Genomic DNA, 27,004 nt, shown 5'->3' on the forward strand with positions numbered 1-27,004 from the left:
GTCCAGGGCCATCCCAGCACCTGTTTCATTCCTTTTCCACAAAATTGTTGACATTATATATGTTACAGAAAGGATGTTTTTCTGTATGTTTGAAACTTTCCATAACAAAAAGTGAGATAATAATAAAGTTAACAAGAATTATCAAGAGGGGAACAATTCTAATTAGCATTAAAATACCACTGTCTAGAGAAACCTGATAGTGTGCTTGTCCTGGTGATGTCCAGGTAGAGATTAGGTGTGGTGAACTCCTTTAGTGGAGAAGGAAAGATCCAGGGACAAACTGGAATACCTTGCACAAACAGCTGCCTGTTTGCACCCAGAGTCCTGAGCAAATATTATTAAGGTATTGTTTGATGCCAGTTTGGCAGTCAAGAAGGACATTCATTTGGGGTAGAATGACAAACCAGGTCATCTGTGGGTGAAGACCTACATTAATTGAGCACCTACTCCGTGCCGTGTACTTTGTGTTTAGGAAATACATATATGCAGTTTCAGAATGTGTCCTACACAAAAGAGGTCTGTGTTTCTACATTTATAACTAAATAATACTCTAATAATTTTAAAAAGTCATTGAAAGTTTAAAGTGCATTTTGTTGTTTTTATGAGTTTTTTAAGGATAAACCTCAAAACACTTTTGTAAAGAGATATATATCTGTGAAGGGTTTGTATTTACTTTCCTTTCCTGGTAATGGAGATTTCTGTGCCATGAGAGAATTTTTTTAAACATTCTAGGTTAACATGTATATCTGTGATTGTTGTACAGTTTATGTCTCTGGGTGGTAGAAAGGTCTGGATATGTGGTGACTGGAAAATTTGTATTGTTTTCTGGAAAATTTTATTCAAGAACAAAAAGGATTTGAATAGAGAGATAAATCTTGCTTTTCAAGGCAAGATTCAGTATTATAGAGATGTCAGTTCTTCCCAAAGTAATGTATAAATTTGGTGTGATTCTAGTCAAAGCTCAACAGTTTTTCATAATGAACTTGACAAGCTGATGCTAGAATTCATTTGGAAGAGAAAATGTGTAAGAATAGCCAGGAAATTTGAAAAAGAACAGTGGAGACAGGATAAAGACTCATAAAGCAAGAGGAATTGAAGAGGGTAATATTGGTACATGTTTTATATATATGTATATAGTTGTCATTTTAAATCAAGGAAAGGATAGACTATTAAACTGATGATGTTGGGATTCTTAATTTGCCATTCAGAGAAAAACATATATCTATAGATACCTACCTTTCACTATACCCCCCACAAAAAAAAATTCTGAATAGATTAAAAGGCTAAATATAATCTATAAAAATAACATACAAGAGCCTTTTTTTTTACAGTCCCTGGGTTAGGAAGTAAGATGATTGATAAGTTTGATTGCATGAAATATTAAATTGGACAAAAAAACCCAAGAAGATTAAACAAAGTTGACAAGCAATAGATTGGGTGGAAATATTTGCTCCAGTATAAAAATCAAAGGGGCAGACCCCTTGAAGGCAGCCGCCATGTGCCAGCTGTCCTCCTGAAGGGGAGCTGTACACCCACTGCCATGGGAAAGGACTCCCGCCCCTGGCAGGCTGGAGCAGCCTCCTCACGCTTAGTAACTCCCGGCCTCCCCATCCACTTCTCAGGATGCTTACAAGCCCCGTCGGAAGTACAGACGCCAGCGGGGAGCAGAGGAGCTGCTGGATGAAGAATCACGGGTCCACACGACGCTTTTGGAATATGGCAGGTAACGAAGGCGGCCCAGTCTGAAGTGTCTATTTGATAAAACCATTGAAAAGAAAAGCTAATTTAAATCGCTTCACTGGGGTGAACTTGGTTGGTTTTCACCTGACTGAGTCTACAGGTTTGAGCCTGTGATTGCCAGCACCGGGGACTTTTCTCCCTGGTGTGGAATTAGCTCAGTTTCTGTGGGTAGCTTCTCTGGTGGTAGTAGAGGCCTGATCTTTGAAGTTCCTCAGCAAGCCCCCATCCCTGGCTCTGCCCTCCTCGGGGAGTTGGGAAGCGTGGGGCGTTCACAGAGGCCCAGGTGGGCTGCCCTTCATGCCCCTGCTGTATGTTAACATCTTCAGGTAAACTAAGAATTGAAGGCAGTTACGGCAGTTTTACTTTGTGTCAGAGTCTAATCGTTTTGGTTCCCTGTGAAGAATTGTCCTGACCAGGAAAATGAAGAATTTAGAAGTAGTTTTGTCACTTCTTAAAAACGTCTCTAAGTTTTAAAAATACAGTTCTTACAGCCTCAGTTTTCAGTTACACACACACACACACACACACACACGCACACGGAAATGCTTCTCCTCGTTGAATCTTTTGCTTGGCTCTGGGTATTAACCTTCCTTTGTGTCCTGAATTTTCTATTTAGGGTCACTGATTCCTTGATGTGAGTATGTCTCCTGTGCTTCCTCCCCCTCTGCTCGGAGTGATTGCTGTGTGCTGCCCTGCTCATAACCCAGCCCGCACTGGGGGGCTGGAAGTAACAGCACTGCCACTAGCATCTCCAAGTGAGCATCTGATGGCTTCTCCCTCTAGGGTACTGGAGACAGCCAGAAGGAAATTAAGGCTTAATTGCCTTACTTATGCCATCTCTCAAATGGAATTGCAGTTGCCGCTTTTTGTTTGTTTGTTCATTTGTTTGTTTTTGAGAGAGTAATGCGGGCTCAGATCCTTTCTTCCTGAGAATGAAAGCTAGTCCGTTTCATTCAAAGGAAGTTGTTAGTTCTGGCCCTGACCTGAGCGTGAGGGCTGCCCCACAGCTCACCAGCTGTTGCTGCGAATTGAGCTGCTTCTGAGTCAGGCACCTCCAGACCAGCGACATAATTTGCAGGGCCCAATCAGTGTAAAATGAAAATGCAGGGCACGTTAGGCCCCTGAGAATCATGAATAATGATTAATCATTAAGGATTTCATGACAGCGGCAACAGCCAAATGCGGGGCCCTTCGGGTGTGAGGTCCCGTGCCACTGGACGAGTTGCACGCCTTGGACACTGTGAGGGGGGCTCTCTAGCCACCCCTCAGCTGCAGGCGGGCACACGAGACTGCGCTGGTCCGGGCGAGCCAGAGCTGGAGAGGCAGCCTCTGGGAGTGTCACATGTTCCGGAGCCAGAGAAGACTTAGGGAAGTGTGGTTTTTGGTAGTTTGTATTGTTCATACCTCCATTTTTTCCAATATCCAGTATGTATCTCAGAACTAGCCTTAGTTCTTATTGGTGGGATCATGCTGACTCCTGACTCCTGAGCCTGGGGTGGGTGTTTGATAAAGCCTTTTTTTGTTTGTTTTTTAGGAGATGGGGTTATTTTGCCTTTTTTTTTTTTTTTTTTTTAAGCTTTTCTGGTAAGGAGAGGGTGAGTTTGTGAAGGTGGAGAATTCTGATGGTTTATTCAGCTCATTCCCCATTTTGAGAATGATGAAGACAGCATTCAGAAAGGTTAAAAAATAACCTGCCCAAGGTCAACTGCTAACTATTAAGAACTAGTAAGAGCCTCAAAGTGGGACTTGAACTCAGGTTTGCTGGACTCCAAAAACATGTCATCATTATTATCTGCAAATGTTGTTTGAGCCTCTGGTGAGAGTTTGGTTCTTGATTTTAGGAAGACAGGCCCAGCGTTGGTTGTTTGATCTGAGACTGAACAACCAGAGAGTGGTTATTACAGCTGACAGAGCAAATGGGATAAAACTTATAGCCCCAAGAAGTGTCCTTTTATTCCCCTTCCTTGGGCAGGCTGCTCGCCTCCTTTCTGTCTCTCTTACTCCTCCCTTAGGGTTTTAAGTCAATACTCTCCACTGCTTGAGATCTTTCCCATTTGATGAGGATTACATAACAATGTCTTTATGAAGGACTTTGAACAGTTTGTCTCATGTAGAAAAAGGAAATGTCAACTGTTAGGTGCTGTCACCACCACCACCACCATCATCATCACCATAATCATCATCACCATAATCACAATCATCGTCATCACCACCATCATCATTCTCATCACCACCACCACCATCATCATCACCATCATCATCACCACCAACACCATCATCATCACCACCAACACCATCATCACCATCACTATCATCACCATAATCATCATCACCACCAATACCATCATCATCACCAACACCATCATCATCACCATCACTATCATCACCATAATCATCATCACCGCCAACACCATCATCATCACTACCAACACCATCATCATCACCATCATTATCATCACCGCAAACACCATCATCATCGCCACCACCATCATCATCACCACCAACACCATCATCATCACCACCAACACCATCACTATCATCACCACCACCATCATCACCACCACCACCATCATCATCACCACCAACACCATCATCACCACCATCATCATCACCACCACCATCACTATCATCACCACCAACACCATCATCATCACCATCATTATCATCACCACCAACACCATCATCATCGCCACCACCATCATCACCACCAACACCATCATCATCACCACCAACACCATCATCATCACCATCACTATCATCACCATAATCATCATCACCACCAACACCATCATCATCACCACCAACACCATCATCACCATAATCATCATCACCACCAACACCATCATCATCATTATCATCACCATCATCTTCCTCTTCATCACTATCACCATCACCACCATCATCTTCATCACCATCATCCTGAGCAGCAGCAGTTTTCAGTCTCAGATGCCCTTAAATGTGACCTTTAGATTCAGATGAGGAGCCTCACCTGAGCCCCTCCTTTCAGTTCTCCTTATCCCTATGTTCTCCTTACCCCCAGTTCTAGCCCTCCCTCCAGCTCCTTTATGAGAAGCCTTACCCTCTTCCCTTTCCTTCCTAATCCGGCAAGGCTGGGCGCCTGCTGCCTCGGGGACTCACTCCACCCCTCCCTGCCTCCCCCTCACTGTTGTGGCACCCCTTAATTGCTCATCCCCACCTAGGAATCCTAATCCCTCATCTGTTGTCAGTGCTTCTGTTTTCCTCTTCATCTCGCCTCTTGACAAGAGGGAAAATATTTTGACTCCTACAAAAGAAGGTCGGAAAACAGTGTTTCTTCTTTGGGGTTAGAGGTCAGTCATCAGCCTAAGCCCACAGAGCATCTGGCTTTGAGGCCCGCATCCCAGTTTCTTCTCCCTTTTTTGACTTTCAGTTGCTCAAATAAGGCTAGACTTTGAGCCTGGCCAACTATGCAGAGGACCTTACGGACTGTGTGTCTTGTTAAAAACGTGTTGGGTATATTTGTTTAAATGTTACGTTGTTGGGAAAACAAGACTCATAGTTTCAATTTTAGACTTAAACACAATTGTATCTTTATAGTATTTCAATTATATTATGGGTCCAATCAACTTTTAAGAGCCAAACTTAAACAACTAACCACACTATGAAACTGTCACTGTGGGGAAGTGCATTTTAAGTGCACATGACACGTCTCTCCCAACCTGTGTCCCCTCTGAAGGCCCATGACATGCTCATAGAGTATTTAGTAAATGCTCGTTGACTGAACAAAGAACAGAGTCCACAGTCCTTAGTATTTAGGGCTTTTTTATGCCCCTGATTTGTTCTGGATTCCAGACGATTTGATATCTGTCTTACTTTGCCCTAGGGGAGAAAGTTAGTTTGTTTTCTGGAACTGTGATGTGCAGTATGGTAGCCAGTAGCAACGTGTGACTGTTGAGCACTTACAATGTGACTAGTATGGCTCAGGAACAGAATTTTAACAGTTAAGTTAAATTTAAATATTTTTATTACATGCTTTAGTTATTGGAATATGTTTAAGTATGTCCGGAATAACTTGGGTATGCGAACACTGATTTAAAGTTCTAGAAGATGTACATCCTTGATGATAAAGACCGAGTCCTGGGTCTGGAGTGTGAGGAAGTGACTGGGTGGTGAGAGGGCTGGAGCTCTGTTGGTGTTGACGGTGTAGACGTCAGCCGGGTTGGTGGGTCAGAGCTAACAACGGGAAATCCAGGAGCACACTGAAGCACGTGGCACTGCATATCAGGCTGGTGCTCGAGAGGAAAGGGCCCAGCTGACAGGGCAAGAGGAAAGGTAGGTTGTAGGATACAGCATGAAAGGATGCTCTAGGAAGGATGAAAGAGAAGTAAATGTGTTTGTAGTAGAAATAAGTTGAAGCATCTCCTTGCGCTTCGTGAGGATGTTAGGCAAAAGGGTATCATGTTCTCCTGGTGAAACTCAAACAGCACGGAAGAGTCTCCCAGAGATGTGGGACCAGTGAGCAAATGAGGCAGGCGTTGATAGGCAGCTGAGGACAGCTCTTTTTTGTCATGGAAGAGTTGCCACTATGTCACATGGAGAAGGAAACCTTTACAAGAGTCAGCGGGACTCTTCTTCATTCAGCAAACGTTAATCAAGTACCTACTATGTGCCAGCCACTGCACTAGACGCCGGGGATACAAAAGTGAATATTCATAGCAGCACTCTTCACAGTCACCAAAAAGTGGAAACGAACCAGATGTCCATCAGCTGCTGAATGGACAAAACGTGGTTTTTTCATACCATGGGATACTGTTGAGTCATGAAAAGGCCTTAAGTACTGATGCATGCTATAATATTGACGAACTTTGAAAGCACGCTAAGTGAAAGAAACCAGGCACAAAAGGCCACACGTTGTATGACTCCATTTATGTGAAATGTTCAGAATAGGCAAGTCCACAGAGACGCAAAGTAGATTAGTGGTTGCCAGGGGAAGGGGATAGGGGAAAATTGGACCAACTGCTATTTATGTATATTAGGTGTGGAGCGCTTTGGGTGATGGAACTATTCTAGAATTAGACAGTAGTGGTGGTTGCACAAAATAGTGAATACACTAAAACCCACTGAAGTACACATTTTAAAATGGTGAATTTTATGTTATATGAATTACACCTCAATTTAAAAAATGTAAAGAAAAAAAAAGTGAATGGGGCTTCCCTGGTGGCGCAGTGGTTGAGAGTCCGCCTGCCGATGCAGGGGACACGGGTTCGTGCCCCGGTCCGGGAAGATCCCACATGCCGCGGAGCGGCTGGGCCCCTGAGCCAGCCATGGCCGCTGAGCCTGCGCGTCCGGAGCCTGTGCTCCGCACCGGGAGAGGCCACGACAGTGAGAGGCCCGCGTACCGCAAAAAAAAAAAAAAAAAAAAGTGAATGAAGCAAATTTCCTCCCCTCCAGGGCTCAACAGACAGATTGCACATAACACATAATTATTGGACTCCGTGGGTGTCAACACAGAAGTGCATATCTGTGTGGACCTAACCTAGTTTTGGGTGGTCAGAAAAATCTTCCCAGAGCCTCTGTCTTTAAGGAGAAGTAGCTGGGACCTGGGAATTGAAATACTCAGATTTAGCTGTTTACTGCTTTATTTGGAAAATCTGTAAAGTTCCTGGGCCTTAGATAAGGCCCGTCTGCCTGAGGGTATGTCTTCTGCCCTGAAGGTCTCCACAGACTGAAGGCCTGGGAAACAAAAGAATACCCAGGGTGCAAGGACACTTCTAGGAGTGGGAAGCTTCAGAGAGACCCTCTGTTGGTCAGCGCTCCCGGGTTCAGGACACAAAACCTTCCCACTAGTTTCAGCAGAAAGGATTGATTGCAGGGGTGGATGGGAGGAGTTAAGAGATGTGACGTAGGCTGAGCAGGGTCACTTCCCAAGTGTCACATTAGATCTGGGCTGCCTGGGATACAGCTTCTGCCTCCGTCATCAGGAAGCTAGTGAACAGCCTGTGGAGTTGGGAAGCTGGTACTGCAGCTACTGACAAAGAAACCACCCACTTTGCCAAAATCAGAAAACCGCCGTGACAGCTTCTGGCCCCAGAACCAGGTTACTGCTTCTGTGATCCGCACCAGTGCAGTGAATCCTTTGTGCTTTTGCCGTCTCCTTCTCTACCTGCTACACATTCAGAACTCCAGCAAATGCATCTCATTGATGGAACCTAAGTAGTATTCAGAGCCCCAGGTGCAAGAGAGTATGGAAAATAGAGTTGTTTGTTCTCCTACCTCCACGGTATAGTAAGATGCTAGATGTTGACTAAGCCAGTTCACGGAATCTGCCATAAGGTCCTGTACAGGATTTGGGTGGATACCCAACACATAACTTTAGTCTGCTGCACTTTGGGCCTGTAGATCTGTGCCTAGAGGATGGGCACAGTGTACCCGGCAGTGACTTTTGGTCTCTCCAGTTATAAGACAACCTGTTGCAAGGTCGGGTGATACTTTTGGCTTCTTGATTTCTCCATTTTCTTGGAGAAGGATGCAGACAGGCAAACAGGCAGTTGGGCATGATTTCTGTCCAGGAAGTAGGGGGAACACGTACAGGCAGAGGGATGGATCAGCCAGGGCAGAATGTTTGAGCAACTGAAAAGTTTCCAACCCAAACTACCCAGCCTGTAGTTTGTATCTCCTTCCGGCCCTCCCGTACCGTCAGTGGTAATTTATAGAAATCCTATGGAAGCTGTTTCAACAGGGCTTGGGATCATGTTTGCAATCCCATATCAGTGGTACAAAGCTCAGAGAAGGGAAGCAATTTCCCCCATATTACACAGTTTGCTGGTACCAGAGTGAAGACTCTAGCTAAACCCATTGTCCTGACTTTCTACCAGACTCAACTGTAAACTAAGCCTGTGATTTGTCACAGAGTTCTAAGAAATCCTGTGCCCAAGTGTGTGTTTCCCTTCACACTCATCACATGGCAGGCAAAGCACTGGTCCCAGATGGAGATTTTCAGATTGAAAGTGGAACTGACTTTTGGAAATGACTAAAACCATCCAAAGCAAAGTCTGGGAACACTTCAAAGAAGAGGTGGCTTTGGAGCTGAGGTGTGAGGAGTGATTAGGAAAGTAGGAGGAGCCAGGAGAATAACACAGTGTGCAGAGCTCTGCTCAGGGGCCGATGCACAGGAGTGGGGAAGGTGACCTGCTGGCGGTGAGTGAAGCTCAGCGGTTGTTAGGCGGGGCCGTGGAAGGGAGGCCCTAGTGACAGTGCCCACAAGAGCAGGTGATCCCTGCCAGTGACAGATGTGGGCCAGGCTAGCAGGTGGTTGAATAAGGGATGGGGAAGGAAGAGGGGGCGTGGAGGCCCGAGACCAGGTCAGAGGCCAGCACACGATGCAGCAAGCAGGGTGAGGGCAGAGCAGGAGCCCTTAATTTGTTTTTCTTAAATGGTTGCATGTGATTTTATTTCTTTAAAAACTATTTAAAGGTAAGTGAGTTTGGGTGTTTTGCATTACGGTTTTTGTTCTAGGTCGAATGGTTTTTGCATTGCTTTAAAAAATAGATATTGGGCTTCCAATGGTGGCGCAGTGGTTGAGAGTCCGCCGGTCCGGGAAGATCCCACATGCCGCGGAGCGGCTGGGCCCATGAGCCATGGCCGCTGAGCCTGCGCGTCCGGAGCCTGTGCTCCGCAACGGGAGAGGCCACAACAGTGAGAGGGCCCGCGTAACGCAAAAAAATAAATAAATAAAATAAAAAATAGATATTAATTAGAATCTGAAAAGTTAATGTAAACTAAAGTGCATTTGTGCGCATCTTTGAATTTAAACTTGGCGTGAAGTGAGCACACAACATTATCGGCGTCATGCTTGGATTGTGTTTGAGAATAAAAAATGGGCTGGACATGAGGTTATGAAAGTAGTCATTTAGAGAGCATGTTTAGCTTGAGCCAACACATGCACATATCATACAGATATTTTTAAGGCTTTTAGCTTAAACCGTGGATCTGAGATACAGTTCCTGATTCAAAGAGTAATAATCGCACTTAAAGAGAACGTTGCACTCTGCAGGGAGAGTTCCCATTTATAGTATTTATATGGCAAATAGAACGGCGGGCCCTTTATTCAGAAACAGTGGGATATGTTTTTGGTTTAGGCACTTGAAACATGTTCTCCAGTCACCAAATAGCCTAAATTCTTTGTGGTGCTTTTCATATAAAAATCCAACTAAAATGCCTGTGATCAAATTTATTTTTTTAATAGTAACTGAACTCCCCTCTTTTGTGGCTTGCAGGAGGTATGGATTTAGCCGCCAGAGCAAAGCAGAGAAGGTAAGAAAAGCTTGGCTAATGGGAGAGAATGTTTGAGAGACGCAAGTGCTACTTCCCTTTGCCTCTGTCCCACGCGGACAGGCTCCCAGCAGGGGTGGGACAGCAGGGCCCTGGTCCTTGGGCAACCCCGGGCAGCGGGGATGTGCCAGCAGCCTTTGGCCCCTGAATCTCCCTCGTGGCATCCCCAGTCTGTTGCCCGTGCAGGCTGCGGAGCTGAGGCAACACCTCATCATGGGACTGGAAGTGAAGGGCGATTGGAAGTCATGACACCAGGGTCAAACAGACGGCCTGTAATAACTCTAAAACTGTAGAGATGAAGTCCACTCCCAGAGCCCTTAGCACTCCTCATCTGATGAGAGAGGCCCTACACAGGTGTCAGCAGGCTGATGGCGGTGAGAGAGAGCACGTTACAGCCTGGCCCTGTACTAAGACAACCTGGTGTGGAAAAAACGGAAAGTCAAGGTGGGGTTTTATAAGTTCCTAAAGGAGTATCAAGGATTTCTCTTCATTCATGTATTTTTTTATATGTATCAGTATTCATTCATGGTTCTTAATTGTCAGCCGCAGGGCAGGCATATAAATCTTATAGTGCCAAACCTTTCCTGTGTTCAGGCCCTTTGTTCAGGGCTCTACATGTATTTTTTTCACTGATTCCTCTGAACAGCTCTGTGAGGAAGATAACTTATTTCTGTTTTTCAGGGCAGAAAGCTGAGGTTCAGAGAGGCTCAGTGATTGGTCTAAGATCACACAGCTCCTAGAGTGCCATAATAAGAATCTGAACCCACATCTGTGTGACATCAAAGCCTGTGCTCTTACCCACTGCCTTCTCAATAATAACATGCTAAGTAAAGTGGCCAGCGGCCTCTTAGAAACGAGAGTCCACAGCTTGAGATCTAGTAACACCTCTTCCCTCCTTCCCCTCCTGACCCCCAGATTTTCTTGAATGAGACACCACTCTGCCTGCTGTTCTCCTGCCACCCCTCCTCTGCCCAGATCCCCCATTCCTCAGTCCTTCCAGGAAGCCTTCCCTGACCCCGGCCTCCCTCTGCTTTCTGTGGCCATTGTCTCAGTCCTTGGAGGGCACTGACAGTGACTTGGAGCATATGTTCCAAAGCCAGACTGGCTGGTTTCAAATCCTAGCTCCTCCCCTTCCCTGTGTGACTTTGGTCAGTATACTTTGTTGTGCCTTAGTTCACAGCATCTGTGAAATGGGGGCAGAAATTGTACTACCTCACAACGTTGTTGTGAAGATTAAAATATAAAGGATGTGGAATCATCCAACCCACAGTGCACATCTACTAAGCGTTAACGATCATCATTATTATGATTCTCATTAACAGTCATTTATGCATTCATTATGACATCTTCTTTTTTGGTTTTCTTATTATTTCTTCCACATTTGTGTTTTCACTCAACCAAACAGCCATTTCCTCCAAGGCAAGGTTTTTTTTCTGGATTTGAGTGTCATGTAGCGTCTAGTGTATAAGAATTTGCTGTGTATGTGTAATATGTAATTTTAAGTCTGAAAAGAATGTCTGTGTATATGACTATATTCTGAAATAAGGCAGTTTGGTTATGATTGGAAAAATCGTGAGATGCCCATGAAATATTATTTGCATTGGCCTTGCCTTATCATTCTCATGTGAGATGGCACATTTGAACTGGAAGTCTTATCCCCTGTAGATATATGCAGGCGCTCAGGCCATGCCCCAGGGTCAGTCATAGGCTTGTTATAGAAATTCATCTCAGAACTGGGATGGTCTCAGAAGGGTATCTGAGAGCAGTCCTCTCATTCAACCCTAGAAGACCCCAGTATCCAGAGAAGGTAAGCCTGAGGTTGCCAGCTGGTGAATGGCAAAGATGGAGCTAAAACCAAGAACCCTAGACTTGCAGCCCAGGTTTGGGGAGCAGCCGTTACTCCAGGTGTCCTGAGTGTGGTGCGGTACATTTAGAGCTTGAGCTGGGTCCATAGCCTGGAGCTTGATCACCAGGGCAAGCAGTTTAGAGTCTTATTCTTCAGGCCAGTGGTTTTCCAACTTTGCTGACCACTCTTGGCAATAAGAACTCTGTTTTTCATCATGTTTCAGCACACACACACACACACACACACACACACACACACACACACACACACACACACACACACACACACACACACACACACACACACACACACACACACACACACACACACACACACACACACACACACACACCCTGCAGATACAACCCCAAAAACAAAAGTTTCACAAAGCGGTACATAACCCTTTACTACCTGTAGTGCACTTGGATGTGTTGTGTTCTGTTATTTTTATTTAATTTATTTAGATGCCAATCATACCTGCTAAATTACTTTCATATCCCACTAATGGGTCTCTGTTGAACAACAGGCAGTGATCTTAAGGCAGCGATCTGCTCTTAGCAGGAATTAAAGTAGGGGAAGACCCAAGCAAAGTGTAAGGGTAAGTCTGGCAAAGGTGTATGACCTGATGGGAATTGCGTCGGCGAACAGTTCAGAAATGGAGGCGGGCATTGGGTGAGACCCGAGGCTCCAGCTGCTTGGGCTGTGGTTGTAGTGGAAGCCCCGGTCTCTGAACCTCGCTCTCTTTCCCCGAGACTGGGTGACTTGTCCAGATCTGTGTGTTTTCTTTCACAGACTCACTGTCCTTTGCAGTGTTGTCCTTTCTCTACTGAATCTCCCACTGCAGCGCTCAGCTGTTTTCCCACCTTCCCTTCCAGGCCGAGGACAAGAAAATGGCACTTCCTACAGGGCTGTTAGCTGCAGAGAAGGCCGACGCCCGCGAGGAAGACGAGCTTCAGGCTGCTGAAGAGGTGAGTGGCCCACGTAGCCCCTGAGGTTTCCGCCTGAGTCTTTGGGGGAAATCTCGCTTTCAGCCGCAGCTCTCCAGGATGGCTAGCTGCCTCTCACAGCCAGCTGCTGTTGGCTGGCCTTTCGCGCCCTTTTCAGCTTCCTTTCATCACCTCTCATGAGGCTCACCGTAAAACGAGACCGGCTGAAATAGCCCTTGGATTCCACTGCAAAGACCTATTGCAACACCCTGCTTAAGTCTCGTGTGGTCAGACCTGCTCACTGCTACCTCTCCCCGTTCTTCTTTTAGCAGCGTATTCAGTCCCTGATGACCAAGATGACTGCCATGGCACGTGAGGAGGTGAGGCAGGCATGGTCATGTGGGTGGGCGTGGTGTGGAGGTGGAGGCCCGGCACCACCCCGGCTCTGCTATGAGGGGCCTCTTCCAAGTGTCCACCTTCAGGGCCCTCTTGTTTCAGCACCCTGCTTCCCGTTTTCTTGGGATCTTTCTTTTGGAAACCTTTTATACATGCACGGTGTTGCCGTCCATGGGAACCTCTAGGAGGGAGATTTGAAGGACCCATGTGAAGACAGGATGTCCCAGCTGGGATGGCATCACAGGGCCCCCGCAGGAGAGCTGTGGTTCAGCCCTGCCTCTCCATAACTGCGTGTGGCGTCCCATGCCAAAGGAGCCCTTGTTTCCCTCCTACACCATCTAGGTAGATGATAGGGTACTAAATTTATATTCATTCTTCCCAGAGCTCATGACCTGTGTTAAAAGGTTTAACCAAGTGCTTTGAAAGGAGAATTCCTTTTTAGGGCAGGAAGGGCCTGTGACAGTCAAGAGGTAGTTCAGGAATTCTGAGATCCCTTTTCCTCTCCCATTTGTACTTTTTTCCTCTGAGTCCTATGCCTGCCAAGTTCCCTTCAGGCTCTTTTTAGTGATCCTCAGCAGTAAAATCCCTGGAATGATTTTCCAGGATACCCAGGGTTGGAGGAGAATCTAACACAGCCTGCTGAGTGACTCAGGAGGAGGGAGGTGGCTTAACCTGTGCCCTGAAGCTCGTTTTCTCCCTTCCGTGTTTCCGAACCCATGAGCAAAAGCCAAATTATTTTTTCCCCCTGGGAATATTATCTATTTTACTTTAATAGTGTTCAGGGTTTCCAGTTGTGTGAAAGACAGTGCACGGCCTTGAGAACACACCCTCCCTGTGATTGCAGAGCCGTCTGACCGCTAGCTCCGTGGGCCAGATCGTGGGCCTCTGCTCTGCCGAGATCAAGCAGATTGTGTCTGAGTATGCAGAGAAGGTATGTGGGGACCCAGCTGGAGCCTTTGCCTCAGATAATGCCCCAAGGACTTCTCCTGCTTCCCTAACCCCTCCCAGCAGTGAGGGAGGCAAGTTGTAATTCATCAGCCACGTTTGTCAGAAACATACACCATGCAGAGTCATCCGTGTTTGCCCGTTAGCTGAATTCATTTTCTTCTGCAGTGCCTATTTTTCTATAAATATAAAGAGAAAACCTGTCTCTCCGAGCAATTATTGCATCTGATAAATGGATGTGTTAGGTGCAGCACCCGCATTTTTCCTTCTCTACCAGGCTCCTTATAACTTGGGCTCAGTTTGGTGATGGGGCTGAGGGATGAAACTTTGCCACTTAGCAGATAAACCCCATAAGTCAGCCAAGCCCAAGGCAAAATTTTGTGTTCTGCTTTATTAAAAGGGTATAGAATGAACAAAAGCCTGAAAGTCGTATTTCAGCGTTAGATTTTTTTCCATCCTAAGAATAGGCAGCAGGACCTTGAATATTTCAGGGAGACAGTGATTAATCATTTTGCACATAACTGATTCTGGTCTGGCTGAAACGTAGTATCAGTAAAATCAGATTTACAGGACATTGTTTCACGTCCTTCCTTCCCCAGCCCTACTCAGGCTGCCCCACTAAAACGTTGATGTCTGTTGAAGCATCCAGCTTTGCTTTCCCTGTCTCAAAAGGCTTGACGACAAATTAGCTCTGCCCTGACCCTCTGAGCAATATTCTTCTGAAGCAGTTGCACAGATGATGTAGTTGGGGAACAGGTGTCACCTGTAACCTGGTAGCTATAATCTGCTGTAAGCACAGCGGGTGGTCACCTCCCACCAAGTGAGGGGCCTTCTGAGTAAGGCTGAGTAAAATGGTACAGAGTAGTGGTTACCAGAGGGGAGGAAGGCGGAGGGAGGGCGAAATGGGTAAAGGGAGTCAACAGTACGGTGACGGATGGAAACAACTTTTGTTGGTGAACACACTTTCAGAAGTCGAAATAAAGTGTTGTACACATAAATTCATGTAATGTTATAAACCAGCTTTTTAAAAATGGCATAGAATGTCTGGGGAATGGAGTTCTATTGTTTTCCCCGCCCTCCAAATCAATGCTTCTTAACATGGGTTTTCTAATCCAACTTTCATAGAATCCAGAGTATCCTGTATTTTAATTTACCACCTAGAAAAGGTGACAGTTGTCAAAGTGTCATCTGAGATTTGACCGGAAAAAGATTTAGGTCATCCTAAAAGTACCAGTAAAATCAAAAGACTTGAAGACATAGTTGTGGAAAGAGTGATTAATTCACTGCCCTAAGAAGAAGTTATATTGGTTTGCAGTCAGCACACACACCTGGATGGCAAGAGGGTGAGTCTGTACCTGCCCTTAGGTCGCCACATGGCATTGCTGAATCCAGTTTTTACCAAAAGACAAATGGATGGGGCACTCACTGCTGTTCCTACAGGGACTCTGATTTTTATCTTCATACTTGCCCACTGCAAGCAGATAGGAGCTCAGATGATAAGAGGGGAAGCAAGTAGGCAGACCCTCCTTAGTATACCTGTCCTTGCTTGCCAGTCTTGAAGCTTACCTGCCTTCCCCATCAGCTCAGCAATTCCTGCTGGACCTCTATCCCCTGAGCGTTCCCCACCTCACCCTTGTACAGTGATCCGATGGCTGCATTCTGTATTCTTGCTTCTCTGCATCTGTTCTGTTCTTCCAGAAAAGAGTGAGATAGTAGTTTTGGACAGGTCTTTTTCCAAGGACGTATATAATTAAAACTTCTCATGGAGAATTGGAGTTCACCAGTTCATTGCTTGATTGTCTGTGTTATTTGCATTAAATATATAGCATTAAAGACAAGTATTTTTAAAATTAAATTGCCTTTAATCCTGTTCCCGTATCACAGTTATCTCACATTTGCATATTTAATCCAGTGTTTGTCCCCAGATATCCATGGTAACACCTAGTTGCAATCATCATGTGTGTCTAGAAGAGGTAGAACAGTGTAGTTACAAACACAGCATTGGAGTCCTATCTTGGTTCACGCCTGTCTCCTCAACTTCCTAGCTCTGTGACCTTGGGCAGTTTATTTAACTTCTTTGCTCTAGTATCTTCATCTATAAAATGGGAATAATATAACTTTCCTGGCACGGCGTTGTGAAGATTAAATGAAATGTGAACAAAATGCCTAAAACAGTTCCTGGCACGTTATAGCCATGCACCTAATGGTAGGCTTTATTTGCACCTTTACCATTTGCTTTTTTTTTTTTTTTTTGGTCACATCAAATTCTAAACATTTTCCATGTTTCCAGTCTTCAGAATAGTTTTCACATGGATCTGATAAAGTAATTCATTACATTTCAGCTCATTTTTTATTATGTTTAATCCTTTAACCTGTGTAGAGTTCATTTTTATTTAGTCTAAGTGTACATTCATCCTAGTTTTCCTGCTCCTATCCACTTAATATCATTTATCAAATAATTTCTTTATACTCATTTGGAGATACTTTGTTATATCTTTGTATTTTAGATCTAATTTAAACTATGTATTTTCTTGCTTTATTGGTTTAAACTTCTATTTTTATTCAAGTTCCATGGTAAAATCATGTTTGCTTTTGTGTTTTTGTTATTTGCTTTATTTGTTTGCTATAGGCTTGTCAATATCCCCCAGCCAAAGACCACTAGGAACATACCCATAGTTGAACAAGTCGGGTTTATTGCTGGTTGTAGTGAGGGAGACCACACACCAATGGGGAGTGATGCAGCATCTCAGTAAGGAGGCATCAGAAAAGACTTACGGGATTCAGACTTGTTTTAGGGGATTTGGGGGAAGCTTCAAGAAAGTAGAGCTTTGCTCTGTGTTGTATGCCTTAAGGAGGGGCAATTCAGTGAATAGTATCTAAAGAAATCTATGAGACAAGGGCAGTGAATCAAGGTTAAAGCTGTATGCCCATGTTAGCTGGTATAGGGGGATGTTTGATCATTTAGGGGGTTTGAACAATGTTCAGGTTTTTGTCCGTGTACAAACATGATTACAGAGTGGTCGATGCTTGTGCGTGTCTGATGTTGCTGTTCTCTGGAATTATTTATATTTAACACCGAAGCCTAGTATGAGTGCAGGCCAGCTCCCAGCAACATCAAGGCCTTGCTGAGAGTACCAGATTAGCTCTCAGATGTCAGGGGCTGCTTTTCTCTTTCTCTGAATTTAGTTATGTATTGCTACACAGGATATTACATAAATGCGGTGGCCTAAAATAACAGTTTATTATTGCACTTTCTGTGCACAGTGTAGCAGGGTCCTTTGTTTCAGACTCTTACAAGATTACAGTGAAGGTGTTGACCTGGCCTGCGGTCTCATCTGAGGCTTGACTGGAGAAGGATCCACTTCCAAGTTCACATGGTTGTTGGCAGCATTCAGTTCCTTGACACCCGTTGGCTGAGGTCAGCAGTTCTGGCAGTCAGCTGGAGGCTGCCCTCAGTTCCTTGCCAGGTGGGCCTCACCAACATCACTTATTTCATCAAAGCCAGCAAAGGAAGCACCTCCCCACAAGACAGACATTACAGTTTTATGTGACATAATTATGTACATGCAGTTACATGCATCCCATCGCGTTTGCAGAGACTGTGGGGCTCTGTTAGAGCTGCCCACCACAGCGTATTTGTTTTTCTCTTTAATCTTACTGCCATACATTGGGCTGAAACAGGGCACTGGCAATCCATCTAAAAATCCATGCCCCTACCTTCCTGGCCTCGGTAATGAAACCCTTGAAAGTAGAGATGGGATTGAGGAATGCTCAGGAGGAAAGCCTTTGGTGGCACTTGAAAGAAACCCAAATTAGGCTGAGATCAGGATGGATTTTTTGCTTAGTGAAGAAAAGGGACGCAATGATTTGGGGAGGATGAAAGTGTGAAAGTGATTTTGTGAGTAGGGAATGAATCAAACAGCCTGCCTGGTGCGAGTGGTTGGAAAGTCGACAGGCACTGAGAAATAAAAATGAAGTAAAAAACATGGGCAGGCTTCCCTTTCATTTGTAAAGTTCACAGGTTCTTACAACAGTGTAACATGGTACGTAATCCATGTTTTTCAGAGCAAGTCCCTGAGATACATAACTCAGTTTAATATGGTTCCTGTAAAGCAGGGAAGAGGAATGTGAATAAGCTTCCAGATATATAATTCATGAGTGTCAGCAAGCTCTGGCCAGGGAGCACCATCTCCCTTTGTTTCCAGAGGATGACACTCTTCCCAGAACGTACTTGGTGAGGCACCACTGTGCTTCGTGGTGTTACTGTCCAACATGCTCACTGCATCGTAGCATTCATTTTTGCAGGGAAGAAGAATCTAGTACTGTGATTTGCAGAAAACTAAAAGCTTGACTGTCCCCCAAATACTTCCACTGTACTATCGCAGAAGGAAGGAAAGGAAGCTGAGCCAGGCAAGGCTGGGCCAGGGAAGGTGCAGGGTGCCTAGAAAGGCAGGAAGGGACTCTCCTCAATGCCACATGTTAATCAACTGTACACCATTTTGACTCATCTGCGACTAAATCATTCTTGGTCAACATCTCCCTGAGACAGGATCTGAAAACATTTTGTACATCTAGAGGCACAGATCTGTCTTGGGGAATCAGAAGAATCTACCCTGAGTGCCTTCTCAGTGCCAGGTACTTTAAAAAAAGAAAATTTTATTAAAGTATAGTTGATTTACAACATTACATTACTTTTGGGTGTACAGCGTAGTGATTCAGTATTTTATAGACTATACTCTGTTTAAAGTTATTACAAAATAATGGCTGTATTTCCCTGTGCTCTACAATGTATCCTTGTTGCTTATTTATCTTATACATAGTATTTTGTATCTCTTAATCCCATACCCCTATCTTGTCCCTCCCCCAACCCCTCTCCCTACTGGTAACCACCAGTTTGTTTTCTATATCTGTGCATTTGTTTTTTTATAGATTCTATATATAAGTGATAACATACAGTATTTGTCTTTCTGTCTTATTTCACTGAGCATAATACTCTCTAGGTCCATCCACGTTTTTGCAGATGGCAGAATTTTATTTTATGTGTGTGTGTGTGTGTGTATACACCACATCTTCATTCATCTGTTTATGGACACTCGGGTTGCTTCCACATCTTGGCTATTGTATAAATAATGCTGCTGTGAACATTGGGGTGCATGTATCTTTTTGAATTAGCATTTTCAGTTTTTTTTTATATATACCTATGAGTGGAATTACTGGATTATATGGTAGTTCTATTTTTAGGCTTTTGAGGAACCTCCATACTGTTTTCCACAGTGGCTGTATCAATTTACATTCCCATCAGTAGTGTACAAGGGTTCCCTTTTCTCCACATCCTAACTGAAATGTGTTATTTGTAGACTTTTTGATGATAGCCATTCTGACAGATGTGTGATAGCTCATTGTGGTTTTGATTTGCATTTCTCTAATAATTAGCGATGTTGAACATCTTTTCGTTTGCCTGTTAGCCATCTGTACGTCTTCTTTGGAAAATGTCTGTTCAGATCTTCTGCCCACTTTTTAATTGGGTTGTTTGTTTTTTTGATATTGAGTTGTATGAGCTGTTTCTGTATTTTGAATACTAACCCCTTATCGGTAATATCATTTGCAAATATTTTCTTCCACTCCAACAGTTGTCTTTTCATTTTGTCAGTGGTTTCCTTTGCTATGCAAAAGCTTTTAAGTGTAATTAGGTCCCATTTGTTTATTTTTGCTTTTATTTATTTTTTTGCCTTAGGAGACAGATCCAAAAAAATATGGCTACAATTTATGTCAAAGAGTGTCCTGCCTATTTTCTCTTCCAGGAGTTTCATGGTTTCAGGTCTTACATTTAGGTCTTTAATTCATTTCGAGTTTGTTTTTGCATATGGTGTTGGGAAATGTTCTAATCTCATTCTTTTACATGTAGCTGTCCAGTTTTCCCAGCATCACTTGTTGAAGAGACTGTCTTTTCTCCATTGTATATTCTTGCCTTCTTTGTCGTAGATGAATTGATCATGGGTGTGTGGATTTATTTCTGGGCTTTCTATTCTGTTGCATTGATCTACGTGTCTGTTTTTGTGCCAGAACCATGCTGTTTTTGATTTCTGTAGCTTTGTAGCATAGTCTGAAGTTAGGGAGCATGATACCTCCAGCTTTGTTCATTTTTCTCAAGAGTGTTTTGGCAATTTGGAGTCTTTTATGGTTCCATATAAATTTTAGGATTATTTGTTCTAGTTCTGTGGAAAGTGTCATGGGTATTTTGACAGGGATTTCATTAAATCTGTAGATTGCTTTGGGTAGTATGGCCATTTTAATAATATTAATTCTTCCAATCCAAGAGCACAGGATATCTTTCCATATCTTTGAATTATCTTCAATTTCCTTTATCAGTGTTTTATAATTTTCAGAATATAGTTCTTTCACCTCCTTGGTTAAGTTTATTCCTAGGTATTTTTTTTTGACACAGTTTTAAATGAGATTTTGTTTTTAACTTTCTCTTTCTGGTAGTTCATTATAAGTATACAGAAATGCAACAGATTTCTGTGTATTAATCTTGTATCCTTCAACCTTACTGAATTCATTTATTACTTCTAATAGTTTTTTTGGTGGAGACTTTAGGATTTTCTTTATATAGTGCCATGTCATCTGCAAATAGTAACGGTTTTACATCTTCCCTTCCAATTGGATGTCTTTCTTTCTTTCTTTCTTTCTTCCTTTCTTCCTTCGTTTCTTGTCTGATTGCTGTGGTTGGGACTTCCAATACTATGTTAAATAGAAGTGGTAAGAGCGGTCATTCTTCTCTTGTTCCTGATTTTAGGGGAAAGGCTTTCAGCTTTTTCCCATTGAGTATGATGTTAGCTGTGGGTTTATCATAAATGGCCTTTATTATGTTGAGATATATTCCCTTTATACCCACTTTGAGAGTTTTAATCATGAATGGATGTTGAATTTTGTCAGATGCTTTCTCTGCATCTATGATCATGTGATTGTTATCTTTCCTTTTGTTAATGTGGTCTATAACATTGACTGATTTGCAAATATTGGACCATCCTTGAAATCCTGGAATAAATCCCACTTGAGCATGGTGTATGATTCTTTGTATGTGTTGTTGGATTCAGTTTCCTAGTGTTTCACTGAGGATTTTTGCATCTACATTTATCAAAGATATTGGCTTGTCATTTTCTTCTTTTGTAGTGTCTTTGTCTGGTTTTGGTATCCAGGTAATGATGGCCTCATAGAATGAATTTGGGAGTTTTTCAGAATAGTTTGGGAAGGATAGGTATAAGTTCTTTGTATGTTTGGTAGAATTTCCCAGTGAAGCCATCTGGTCCTGGACTTTTCTTTGCAGGGAGTTTTTTTTTTTTTATTCTGTTTCACATCTAGTAATCTGTCAAATTATCTGTTTATTCTTGACTCAGTTTTGGCAGGCTATATGTTTCTAGAAACTTGTCTGTTTCTTCTGAGTTTTCCAATTTGTTGGCATAGAACTGTTCATAGCATTCTCTTAAGGATTTTTGTATATCTGTGGCATCATTTGTTATTTCTTCTCTTTCATTTCTTGTTTTGTTTATTTGGGTCCTCTTTCTTTTTTCTTCTTGGTGAACCTGGCTAAGGCTTTATCAATTTTATTTATCTTTTCAAAAAAAAAGACAGCTGTTAGGTTCATGAATTTTTTTCCATTGTTCTTTTGGTCTCTATTTCCTGTCTTATCTTTACTATTTCCTTCCTTCTGCTGACTTTAGACTTTGTTCTTCTTTCTCTAATTCCTTTAGATGTTAGGTTAGGTTGTTTATTTGAGGTTTTTCTTGTTTCTTCTAGAAGGCCTGTATCACTATAAACTTCCCTTTTAGAGCTGCTTTTGCTGCATCCCATAGATTTTTTAAAGTTGTGTTTCCATTTTCATTTGTCTTGAGGTATTTTCTGATTTTCTCTTTGATTTTATTATTGGTTTTTTAGTAGCATGTTGTTTAGTCTCCACGTATTTGTGCTTTTCCTATTTTTCTTACTGTAATTGATTTCTAGTTTCATACTGTTATGGTTGGGGAAAAAATGCTTGATATAATTTCTGTCCTCTTAAAGTTGTTGTACTTGAAAAGAACATGTATTCTGCTGTTTTGAAATGGAGTGTCCTGTAGATATCTATTAAATCCAACTGGTCGATTGTATCATTTAAGACCACTGTTGCCTTATGGGTGATCTGTCCATTGATGTAAGTGGGGTGCTAAAGTCCCCTACTATTATTGTATTATTGTCAATTTCTTCATTTATGTCTGTTAATGTTTGCTTTATACTTTTAGGTGCTCCTGTATTGGGTGCATGCATATATGGTAACAAGTACAATGTCCTCTCCTTGGATTGACCCCTTGATCATTATATAGTGCCCTTCTTTGTCTTTTGTTATAGACTTTGTTTTAAAGTCTATTTTGTCTGATACGAGTATTGTTACACCTACTTTCTTGTCATTTCCATTTGCATAAAATATCTTTTTCCATCCCGTCATTTTCAGTCTGTATATGTCTTTAACTCTGAAGTGAGTCTCTTGTAAACAGTATATAGATGGGTCTTTTTTTTTTTAATCCAGTCATCTACCCTATGTCTTTTGATTGGAACATTTAGTCCATGGATATTTAAATTAATTATTGATAGGTATGTACTTATTTCTGTTTTATTACTTGTTTTCCTATTGTTTTTATAGTTCTTCTCTGTTCTTCTTCTTCTTGTTTCTTCCCTTGTGGTTCTTTAGTAGTATGTTTGTGTTTCCTTCTAGTTTTTGTGTATCTATTGCTGGTTTTTGATGTGTGGTTACCATGGGGTTCATGTATCTTGGCTTATAACTGTATCTGTTGATACTTGTGGTAGACTGATAGTCGTTTAAGTCCAAACACATTCTAAAAGATCTGCATTTTTTTACTCCCCTCCCCCATGTTTTGTGGTTTTGATGTCACATTTTACAGCTTCAGGTCTATCCCTTCACCATTTATTGTAGTCAGAGTTGCTTTTCCAGTTTTTTGTCTTTAATCTTTGTCCTAGCTTACTTAAGTGGTTGATCCTCAGCCCTCACTGAGGCCTTTCCTAGTTGGATTTTTCCTTTTCTATAGATTCTTACTTCTTGTTATATAGCCTTTTCTTTTCCACTTAGAGAAGACCCTTTAACATTTCATTTAGGGTAGGTTTAGCATTGATGAACTTTCTTAGTTTTTGCTTATCTGAGAAGTTCTTTATTTCTCCTTCAATTCTAAATGATAAACTTGCTGGGTAGAGTATCCTGGGTTGCAGGTTTTTCCCTCTCAGCATTTTGAGTATATCCTGCCACTCCCTCTATCCTGCAAAGTTTCTGCAGAAAAATCAGCTGATAGCCTTGTATGTGACTCTGTTTTTCTCTTGCTGCCTTTAGAATTCTCTCTTTGTTTTTACCTTTTGCCATTTTAATTATGATATGTCTTGGCATGGGTCTGACTGAGTTCATCTTGGTTGGGACCCTCTGTGCTTCCTATACCTTAATATCTGTTTCCTTCTTCAAGTTTGGGAATTTTTCAACCATAATTTCGTCAAATATATTTTTGGCTCCCTTCTCCTACTGGGACCCCTACAGTGTGAATGTTGGTAATGCCTGGTGTTATCTCAGAGATCTTTTAAACTGTTCTCATTTTTTCATATTTGTTTTTTTCTTTTTGCTCTTCCAAGTGGGTGACTTCCATAATTCTATCTTCCAGATCACTTATGCGTCCTTCTGTATCACTTAGTCTGCTATTAATTCCTTATAGTGTTTTTCATTTGTTACTGTATTTTTTACTTCTGACTGGTTCTTTTTTATATTTTCTATTTCCTTGTTAAAATTCTCACTGTGTTCATCTATTCTTTCCCCTAATTCAGTTAGCATTTTTATTACTAATGCTTTGAATTCTTTATCTGGTAATTTGTTTACTTCTCTTTCATTATTTATTTTTTCAGGGGTTTCTCTTGCTCTTTCAGTTGAGACCAGTTCCTCTGCCTTCTCATTTTGCTTAACTTTCTCTGCCTCTATGAACTTACGTGAAACAGTAGTTATCTGTTACAGTCCTGAAGGGTGTCCTTATGTGGGAGTGTCCCTGTACAGACTACATTTGCCTCCTGCCTTTGGTGGGAGAGCTGGATTTGACCTCAAAGCAAGTCACATCTTTCCTCAGGGTGTGCTGGCAGCTCTCACCTTGGTAGAAGGTGGGGCTGTAGATGGAGGGGCTAAAGCTGGAGCCAGCTGTGAGCTCAGGCTTCCCCTCTGCTCTGTGGCCATTACTGCCCTATCAGGGGCAGGGGCAGGGGCAGATCCCCAGCTGCTGTAGCAGAAGCCCTGAGGTTTGGCTCCAAGCTGGCTCTGTTCCCTCTAAGTGTATGCTCTCCCCTTTCTCAGCACTGGGCCCCTTTCCCCAGACGGGGGAGCAGTGCTGGAGCGAGATGGGACCCGTGTGGGCTCTCGGCTCATGATGGGGCGCGGGCTGTGGTGACCCAGCCACAGACAGAGGTCAGGGCTGCTTCCCTATGCCGCCTGTGCAAGCACCGCAGTGGCTGCTGCCATCCTGCTCAGACGCAACCTCGGGGCCACGTCTTCTTTGTCCCTCACAGCCAGCCCCTGCCCCCAGCCTCTGCCTTCCCCGCCCTGTTGTGGAGCCATGCCACAGGGCAGATGGGGCCCATGTGGGCTCTCAGTCTCTATCGGGGTGTGGACTGTGGAGTCCAGGTGCCGTCAGAGAGCGGGGCTGCTTCTGATGCACTGGCTGAGCGAGTGCCAGCAGTGGCCGAGCTCTCTCCCCAGTCCACTGTGGAGCTGCGATGTGAAGTAAGCCGGGCTAGGGTGTTCACTTGCCTCAGGCTGGGGCACCTGCCAGGGTGGGAAACGAGGCAGCCACTGGAGCAGGCCTCCGTCCGCCCTCCACCCTGCCCTGAGAGCAAGCCACCGCAGACATGCTTCTCTCGAGCGGAGTCCAGGCTTCCCACAGCCCTCCTGTTTGTCCGTCCCACTGGTGCTCCAGTCGGCTTGAGGGGCTCGTCTTCCTGGTGCTGGACCCCGGGAACGGGGAGCCCAACACGCGGCTTGAACTGCTCACTCCCCAGGGTGGATCTCTGCCCATGTGATCTCCCTTTTCCTCTGATCCCTTCCCAGGGAACCTGACCCGATTGCTTTTCTTCCCTTCCCGCCTGATTCCATGTGTATCTTTCTTACAGCCTTGGTTGTACAGGAGTCTTTCTGCCATTTTCCGGTTAGTTTTCGGTGAGAACTGTTCCGCCTGTAGGTGTGTTTTGGATGTGTTCATGGGAGGGGTGAGTTCCACTTCTACTCCACCATTTTGATCGAACTCCTTTCCAGGTACTTTCTGTACCACTATCTCATTTAATTTTCAAAAGAGCATGCTGCCTCCTTGCTTATAACCCTCTGCCTTCCTCCATCCGTATGTTGATACTTGCTTGTGTGCAATTGAAGCTACCTGTTTATGTGTGCGTGGACCACACTTTACTCTTCTCCTCTGTAATCTCAGAGCCTCACCAAGCGCCTGGCAGTGTTGCTGCTTAGTACATAAGCATGTGATATTATATCTGTTTTGTAGATGGGATGGTCATCAGAGGCGTTAAGTAGCTTGTGTACTACCATGTAGCTAATAAGTTCCAGGTTTGCATACAGGACTGTCTGACTTTGAAACCTGTCTCTGTGGCAGGGTGGAGTGTCCTCAGGGGGCAGCAGGGATGGCCTCCTTGGCCATCTTTAGTGTCTGCCTCCCAGGCTTTGCAGTGGCCAAGCCTCTTTAGACTCTCCCACTGTCTGACTGCCCAGTGGGGCTGCGTGGGGTGAAGAAGCCAGGTCACGTTGGGAACTAACCACAGAAATAAGTAAAAAACTGACGCAGCCCAAGCACTCACACACAGTCACGCCTAAGCTACTAAAAACTGTGGGATTTTCTGTTTGGGGTATGTGAGTGGCTTTTCATATCACTGGAAAATGCCACATTAAAATATTCTCATCCAGCTCTCCAGAGTGGAATATCCTAGCCTTCTGTTGACAGAAGACTGTCAATATCTTGATCTTATTTTAAGGTGAGATACATTTGGGGTCATCAGGGGACTTATTTGTGGAGGAAATTCTTTTTCTCAATAGGTTTTGGAAACTTTCCTGTCCAGCACAGGGACCTTGCCTGCATCAGAAGGTCATGGGGTGCTTAGGAACTAGGAGACCCTGACTTTCGTTAGAGAATCTTTCCTGAGCTGAGCTGGAACCGGTGTGATTTCTAATAAGCTCCGGTATGAATGATTCTAATCTCATCACCTGACCCCGCCCGAAAAACTCTTCTTCTAGCAGCATTAGCACATAGGGTTGGGGAAGAAGGGCAGTACAGGGGAGGAGGTGCCCTCTCGCAGATAGAAAAACCCAGGTTGGGATTCGGGGGGCGGTGGGGTGGCGAGGTCGGGGAGGATTTTTAAGCCCCTTCCTTCTAGGCTCCACTTTTTCACTTAAGGTCACAGGTGTTAGACAGGTCATATTCCAGCTCTGTAAACTTCTGGAGGGCCAAGATTTCATCTTTCATCTCTGTGTTCCTGTTGCCTGGCACATAATAACGCTCGCCCGTAGTTGCGGGTGCCTCTCCTTCCTAAGGCTTTTCTCTGATGTGTGGGTCAGCTCCGTGTAGCACTACTCACAAGGCACTATTTCATTTGTCTCTGTCTCCCAGGACTAGAAATTGTGCTGTCAGCCAGGGCTGGGAGCATTGTACATGCCCTGTGCCTAACGTAATGGGGTTTTCATAAACATTTGTTGAAGGGAGGAGAAAAGGAAGGGAGGAAGAAGGAGGAACGAGAAGAGCTTTCAGAACTCTCTCTTGCTTTGTCACGATGAAGG

The 27,004-nt window shown here is 43.8% G+C and overlaps 1 protein-coding gene across 4 annotated transcripts in view; it reads left to right on the top strand.

Moving 5' to 3' along the window:
- The window catches only part of CCDC93 (coiled-coil domain containing 93), an 87,169-nt gene that overhangs the window by 25,274 nt on the left and 34,891 nt on the right, over nt 1-27,004 (top strand). For all 4 annotated transcript variants that reach the window (XR_007478536.1, XM_004276496.2, XM_033440367.2 and 1 more), the window contains exons 7-11: nt 1,623-1,723; nt 9,996-10,032; nt 12,772-12,864; nt 13,152-13,202; nt 14,063-14,149. Coding sequence is in view for 3 of the 4 variants with exons in the window: in XM_004276496.2 (XP_004276544.1) it covers nt 1,623-1,723; nt 9,996-10,032; nt 12,772-12,864; nt 13,152-13,202; nt 14,063-14,149 (369 nt within the window). In the remaining variant the exon portion in view is untranslated. The remainder of the gene's footprint in view (nt 1-1,622; nt 1,724-9,995; nt 10,033-12,771; nt 12,865-13,151; nt 13,203-14,062; nt 14,150-27,004) is intronic.

Source organism: Orcinus orca, chromosome 7 (assembly GCF_937001465.1).
Source record: "Orcinus orca chromosome 7, mOrcOrc1.1, whole genome shotgun sequence".
Taxonomy (NCBI): Eukaryota; Metazoa; Chordata; class Mammalia; order Artiodactyla; family Delphinidae; genus Orcinus; species Orcinus orca.